Source organism: Lolium rigidum, chromosome 6, assembly GCF_022539505.1.
Source record: "Lolium rigidum isolate FL_2022 chromosome 6, APGP_CSIRO_Lrig_0.1, whole genome shotgun sequence".
Lineage (NCBI taxonomy): Eukaryota > Viridiplantae > Streptophyta > Magnoliopsida > Poales > Poaceae > Lolium > Lolium rigidum.
In genome coordinates this window covers 169,742,640-169,750,344 of record NC_061513.1, presented here as the reverse complement: position 1 = coordinate 169,750,344, position 7,705 = coordinate 169,742,640, and the positions used below count along the sequence as shown (strand labels likewise).

Below are 7,705 nucleotides of genomic sequence, written 5' to 3'. Positions count from 1 at the left end.
AGCATTGTTCTCTTTAATTACTATAAACATCTCTTTTCACTCGATACATTTAATCCTTTGTGTTCATAAAAAAACGGTGAGATTGACGACCTCACTGTAAGTTGGGGCAAAGTATTTTGGTTGTGTTGTGTGCAGGTTCCACGTTGTTGTTGACGCCGGTAGTGCGCCCTGCTAATAGTCAGCTAGCAACACCTTCAGAAGTCAAGCTTTTCTTCTACTGGCCGATTAAACCTTAGTTTCTTACTGAAGAAAAACTTCCTCTTGGGGTTCCCCAACAAGATTGCCAACTTCCATGGCAGCACCATCAGCACATCAGATATTTAGGATACTATTTGCGCATCAGACACAATTATGGCTCCTTGCGCAACTAGGAGAATAGTTGCACATTAGATGGAATTAGGATATTAATTTCTCATCAAATGCAACTAAGGTTACTGTTCGCATCATATGCAAGTTACTAGTTGCACAACATACACACCTACGACACTAGTTGCGGATCAAATATAACAAAGGATCCTAGATGCATATTTTATGCAACTATGCTTCTAGTTGCGGATGATATGCATGCAAGGATCCTATTTTCACATCAAATGCAACTAGAACAACTAGTTTAATATCTAATGTCGATAGGGCGACTGGTTGCGTATTATATGCACATAAAAGGTCCTAGATGCACATCATATGCAAATAAGGTACTAGTTGCGGAATGGATGCAACAAAGGATCCAAGTTGCGCATCAGATGCAAAAACTATGCAACTAGGCTACTACTTGCTCATCAGATGCAAATAAGCTCCTCGATTCACAATCAACACTAACTAGTCTCCTAGTTGCAAACTGGATGCAAGTAGCCTCACAACTACATATGGGGTTCAAAAATTCACGATAAAAAATGAGCAAAAGTATGCAAACTAGTAGGCTCCTAGAATCACACTTACTCTTGGGCTCGAAGTGCGCCTAGGCCGCAATAAACGGGAAAATACAACCAAGTTGTAACTCATGCCTATTGTTGCAACCTGGTTGCAACTCGTGGCTTGTAGTTTTCAGCTCACATTTCCACCTAGGTTGAAATTTGCAGGAAAAGACACTCGGGTTACAACCTATAAGGTTGCAGTTCATGCCTATAGTCGACCCAAGGTTGAAACTTGCGGGAAAAAACACTCAGGTTGCAACTCATGCCTATGATTGCAACCTCGTTGCAACTCGTGGCTTGCAGTTTCTCCTAGGTTGAAATTCGCGGGAATAATACACATGTTACAACACATGTCTAGAGTTGCAACTTAGATGTAACTCGTGGCTCGCAGTTGCGTCTAGGTTGAAACTCGCGGAAGAAGACACTCATACAGTCATGTTGCAGACAATGCATACGGCTGCAACCAGGTTCCAACTCTTGGCTCAAAGTTACACCTATGTTGAAACTCGTGGGGAAGACACCCAGGTTGTAACCCGATTGGAACTGCTCTCAGTTATACCTAGTTTCAAATTAGCGGGAAAAGACGCATAGCTTGCAACTCATGCATGCATACAGTTGCAACCTGGTTGAGGCTCGTTTCTCGAAGCTCCGCCTAGGCTGAAACTCATAGGGGAAAAGACACCCATGGTTCAAGGCATGATTACAGTTGCAAAGACACCCAGGTTGCAACCCGATTGAAACTTCTCTCAGTTGTACCTAGGTTCAAACTAGCAGAAAAAGACACATAACTTGCAACTCATGCATACAGTTGCAACCTGGTTGAACCTCGTGTCTTGCAGCTCCGCGTAGGCTGAAACTCATAGGGGAAACACACCCAGGGTGCAACTCATGACTACAGTTGCAATAGGGTTGCAACTTGTGTTTGCAGTTTTACCTAGGACGCAACTACGAGCTACGATTTTCCCGCTGATTGTAACTCGTGGCTTGGCTCCAACTAATTACTTGCGATGGGTAAGTCACGCACCCTGCAACTTAAAAGGGTGTGGTTGCACCTAGGATAGAATAAGAGAAGAATCAGTGAAGAATCAGATTTTGAAGAAGAAAGAAATATGTTCTCTGAATTAAACATGATGAGAAGATGCATAAATCATATGTAAAATAAAATTCAGAAAATCGGAACTACAAACATTCAGCTTATGTCGGTGAGACAAAAATAAACATAGTATGAATGCGGATACCACAACTGACAAAAGACACATTAAGCAGAAATATAGCAGAGAAAATAGGGAAGAATAAGATAAAACAAATCAACATTCATTATGAAGCACGTGATACATGAGTTAACAGTTGAGCATACTGAAGTAGATATAAACATGGAGATTAGTGTGTGTGCTTGTAAATGGTTCTTATGTGCATGATATTAGTCATTTCATCAAACTAGGAATAATACAACACAAGTTAGATGAAAATCCCATGGCTAGCTAAATTCCAATCGTGCGAGTACTACACAAATGGAGAATCGAACGGTAGAAACTACTAGGAGAATCTATAAGGAAAATCTATTTCAAAATCACATAATTTGTGGCATTGTAAGAAAATTTTACATTGATCTTAATAATTCCTTTGCAATGTTTATGATTATTGGTTGTATCATGTGTGAGTAGTTCTCGGGGGATGAGGGATGAGGCCTAACCTTACAATATCATGTGCATCTAATTCTACATGGGTGTTGTGCTAAATTTTCATTTAAAGATTTGTATGATTGTATTTCTATCTCCAACCTCAATCTAGGACTTGTCAAGTACCCAATACCCTGATGATTGATAAAGGTAATCAGGTGAGATTAGTGGTAATCTGCTGCATCTTTCGAAACCCACTGACAGTTGGGGGAGTATGGTGGTAGTTTGAGATCCGTTAGGGAATAATGATAATGTCATTAATATTAATGCTTTGACCCGTGGATCACTTAATAATACTTCATAACCAGCTCAATTGGAGTGAATGGGCTGGACAATAGTCTGTAAATAACCAGCTCGACTAGAGTCTATAGTACATAAGGACGCATCACCCACAAGAATCTAATCTTAATTGAACTCAGTACAATTATGCTTATTATTATATTTTATCCCATAACATGTATGCACAAATGCAGGTAAAACCTTAGCCCTAACCTATTTCCATTGATTTCCTCACAAACCCCAAGTAAACTCGAAGGTCCGGTGAGACAAAGATTCTAAAAGTTAACAAGGTCCTGCTTGAGTAAATCACCACAACAACCGCTTTCCAAGAATCAATATAAACCTAGATCTTCTAGGGAAAAAGCAACTATACTATATCCGGTACTTCAGATCGAAGGTATCAGCCACCAATAACGACCTTCTTTGCAAGATTAGAGGGTGGGGAACCGTCCTCCGTACCTCGTTATATGTGGACGCCGCGGCTGTTTTCGTGGCACCCCAGTAGTAGGAAATTCAAAAGCTTTCCTCCATCCTTACAACCTTCGGCATTGTCACCGGTTTAGAGACTAACTTCTAAAAGAGCTTGATGGTTCCTATTTGGTGTGATGTCATTGACTTGGACGAGGTGCTTCTCGAGTTACCGGTGCTACATGCTTCCTTCCGCATGAAGTATCTTGGTCTCCCGCTATCGGCTTGGCAACTAAAAAAATTCAACTTTCAACCTATTGAAGACAAAATGGCGGGAAAGCTTGTTATGTTGAAAACATCAACACGGCCGGTCGGGGAGCTCTTGCCAAACCCGTTCTCACTTCACAAGCCATCTTTCAGCTCACTCTGCTCGCCATCCCCCTGGATGCCTATACAACATCAACACGATCGAGCGTGTCTTTTTGTGGACGGGCACTACCAAGGTCTCGGTAGGCCAATGCAATATAAAATGGAAGTTAGCTTGCCGACCAGCCAAGCTCGGTGGCCACGGGATCCTACATCTCGAGAAGTTTGCTCCCTAACCTCTCGACATGTTCTTTTTGTCAAAAACATCGAATGAATCCGAGCTTGAAATCTCAAAGCGTAGACAAATTGAAATGAGAGAATGGAGAGAAAAAAATGACATCGATAAATGGTGTATGTTTAGTTCCGAAATGGTAGTTGCTCGATTGTGCATCACAAACCGCAAATCCATTATCCAGTTACTTTTGTGATTGAGATAATCTCCAATTTGATATATGAAGCTGCTCCGAATATTCGTTTTGGTCACTAACTTGCAATTCGTGTACTTTGGGTTAAGAAGTTGCCCCTCGTGAGTGTTTTGGTCAATCCGCCACAGCCAGTGTTACTTCGCTGATGTGGCCAATTTTTTTTGCAAATTGCCCCCTAAAAAATCATTCAGAGAACTAGAAAAATAGAAAACAAAATTCTAGGGGACAATTTGCAAAAAAACCAATTGGCCACGCAAACTAACGGTCACCGTGACGGAGTGACCAAGACACTCGCACGAGGCAACTTCATGATCCAGAATTCAGGATTTGCAAATTGGTGACCAAAACGCACATGTGGGACAACTTCATAGACCAAATTGGGCTTTTTCTCTTTGTGCTTTATCTGAAGAGAAAAATAGTTACTGATACTTTGCATTTGGCATTGAGAGTGCCTTGTTATGTCATGGTTTGGCTTTGGCCTATATATATGTAAGCCCTGGGGCCAAGCCACAGCATGCATCACCTCCTCTCTTGACAATGAAAAGAAACAAAATTAAACAAGCGCCCCGTGCAACCGCAAGTATAACCACGGTGCACGAACCAGCGGATCGACACCAGGCGCGAACACACATTATACCCCGCGCACAGAAAACCTAGTACCAATACACACTACCGACTCCGATCCGGTGGTGCATGACGGCGGACACCATGGAGCTTATAGCATGAGCCTGCGGCCGGTGGTCTTCTTGCGGAGGGGGACGAGCTTGGCGTCGTCGATGACGGGACCGCAGAGCGTGCCGTCGGCCTTCATGTGGTAGAAGGTGCTCTGGAACACGATCCTAGTGCGGCTCCCGATGGCGGCGAACTCGAGCACGGCGCGCTTGTACCCTCCGACGCCCTTGGAGGCGTACGGCACCTTGACGGTGGCGCGCGCCGCGTAGGCCTCAGCGACCATGGACCCCGTGCAGCCGTCGGCGGCGTCCCCGACGGCGAAGGAGAGGCGGTAGGTCCAGCCCTGCACAGTACGCACCTCCTGCACAAGCGCGCTCTCCTTGCCGCCGACCAGCTCGACGGCGCGCGCGCCCTCGGGGACCTTGAAGTGCGCGGCGTCGACGTACTTGACGGCCTTGGAGGACATGATCATCCAGGCGGGGAGCGGCGAGTGGTCGTCCTCGATATTCGGCGGCACGAGCACGCCCCAGGACGCGTTGGGCAGGAAGTATGGCCCCTCCTCGAACCCTCCGTTCTTGAGCATGTTTCCCTTGGAGAGCGTGGGCGGGTAGAGCGCCCTGATGGCGACGGCGTCGATGAGCGGGCCGCATGCGGGGTCCTCCTCGACGCCCGGGTTGTGGATGACGAGGTCGACGGCGTCGAACTTGGCCTTGAATGCCCAGGCGTAGGAATCCCAGCCGTTGCTGCCGTAGATGGTCTGCATGGGGAGCACGCCGGACTCGGGGCTGACGGAGATGTTGATGGCCTCCGCCTGCGCGCAGGTGCGCGCGGCGCTGAAGGTGACGGCGTAGTAGGCGCCCCGGGTGACGGCGAGGCGCTGCGTAATGGAGGCCTCGTTGCCGAGGCGCACCGCGTGCGCGCCCTGCGGCACCACCAGCAGCATGTCGCCCTGCTTGTGCCCGGACTCGATGTACTCCACGAACCCCGACGTCCGCCAGCTGGGGATCGAGTCGCCGCCCTTCACCACCGTGCCGTTCACCAGGTCCTTCTTGGGCGGGCCGTACTCGAAGTTGCCGTTCGGCACAAGCCCTGCACCCATATTCATTTGCCGATAAGTAAATTGCAGCATAGAACGTTTCTTCATCTAGCTAATCATCAAATCATGGATGTAAAATTATCAGAATCACACTTATTTCAAGAGATCACATAAGTCTAATTCATGTTGTTCTACAGAGAGGGCATCTGCACAAGGCCCGCCAGTATGATCTGGTCGTTGCAGCCATTACTGCTGGAGGAGCTAGAAGGGAAAGCAAGCTGCTCCGAGCAGGGAGCACCCAGGGCTGTCTGTTTCGCTAGTTAGTTATTGTTAACTGCCACCGACGACAGAGGTCTCTTCTTCTACATGGGCGCATGTTACTCTGCCACAGCCCACAGACGACGCATTCACTACCCACTCCATCCACCATGCACATGCTGCAGAGCTCTGTCCACGCATGAGATCGATGCAGCTCAAACAGAAAACTAATCGAACCGAACATTACCTCCTGGGTACTTATAGTACACACCGATAGTAGCACAATCTAATGTTTGTTTACTGAAAAGGGTCCTCTGGACGGTGAGCGAGCATCGGAGCATGTTTGTTCAGCCATGGGAGCTATACCCCCAGGAGATCGCGTCAGTACTAACCAGCAAAAAGAATCCCCATGTGCATACATGATAATACAAGCAGCCATGTGAGGGCGGCCGACAGTTATACCCTACTACGCATCTCCACTAAATCAAATCATGGCCTAGTTCATGCATATGACAGCGAACCGGAATCATTCGTCCTGTTACGAAGATCGGCCATGCATGGCGAGGGGTCCAGCGGATCCAGCCAGACCAGTGTTCGCGAGATGGCAACGCTTGCGTTAAAACTGAATTAGCGGTCAAACATTGTACCGACTTGTCAGAGCTGGGTGGAGCGCTCTACTGATGTACTCTACCCATTTGCATGAACGGCCTATTTATTGGTGACTGGCCTAGCGTACTCTTGTGCTACAACAGCCCACTGTTCAACCTCAAAGTTATCAGTTGTCAGGAGTACAGTTTTGCACTGGTGACATATTTTTTTCCTGTCTGAATATCAGTATGGGGAGAACACCTATCCTTTGATTTCATGCGAGTCTAATTATTTATCGTACATGGCGACAAACCAACAAACTTACTAGTCACCCATGCATTCAAGTTTACTTGAAACCAATCAAACTACATCACCTTAGTACTATCAGCATCACTGTATCAGCGATGGCACGGAGAACAACAGCAAGGAACGGGCAGCAAAGGGAGTGGCAAAAGGCGCAGTAGCGAGATAGAGATCGCTAGCACTTGGCGCAATTAACAGCAAAAAAATGAGGTAAAATCATGATTAACGTTCTGCCTGCGCCTTCTTTTACGAACCAGCGCTCCTACAAATTAAACATGGTTAAAATTCAGCAAGCAGTCGTCTCACCGTCGGTGACGACGGCGGCAGCGCGCGCCGCCGCGCAGAGGAGCAGCAAGAGCACGGCGCAACGCATTGTGTCCTCCTCTTCCTTGGTCTTCTTCTTCCTGAACCCCTCTCTGTCTTTCTGATTTGCTCGCTTTGCTTTAAGCTCGGGATGGATGAGACGAACTGAGCAACGGCGTGGCTGTACTTATAGAGCAGCCGCTACTCTAAACAACCTCGAGGATGGCCTTTATTAGCAGAAATGCCACTGTGAGCCCCAGCGGGCGGGCGGTCGATCTCGGCCCTACACGTGTCCACCTGGAGAGGCGACGGACGGCAGTGGCCGAGAGGTTTTGAGTTGGATTGGGAGATGACGATCCTGCCCTCGGGCTCCAGGGGACAGTGCCTCCGTGTGGTCACATGGCTCATCCTGTATCTTCGCAACGCGCACGCGTGGCGGTGCCTGATCTACACGAACGCGCTGCTAGCGTAGTCGAC

General features: G+C 47.3%; 1 protein-coding gene across 1 annotated transcript; it reads right to left on the bottom strand.

Moving 5' to 3' along the window:
• Nucleotides 1-4,606: 4,606 nt before the first annotated feature.
• On the bottom strand, nucleotides 4,607-7,371 carry LOC124661011. The gene is made up of 2 exons (XM_047198869.1): nucleotides 7,232-7,371; nucleotides 4,607-5,829 (listed from the first exon to the last, which is right to left on the bottom strand). The coding sequence occupies exons 1-2, from the start codon at nucleotides 7,296-7,298 to the stop codon at nucleotides 4,784-4,786; spliced, it is 1,113 nt and encodes a 370-aa protein (XP_047054825.1). The 5' UTR covers nucleotides 7,299-7,371; the 3' UTR covers nucleotides 4,607-4,783.
• Nucleotides 7,372-7,705: the final 334 nt, after the last annotated feature.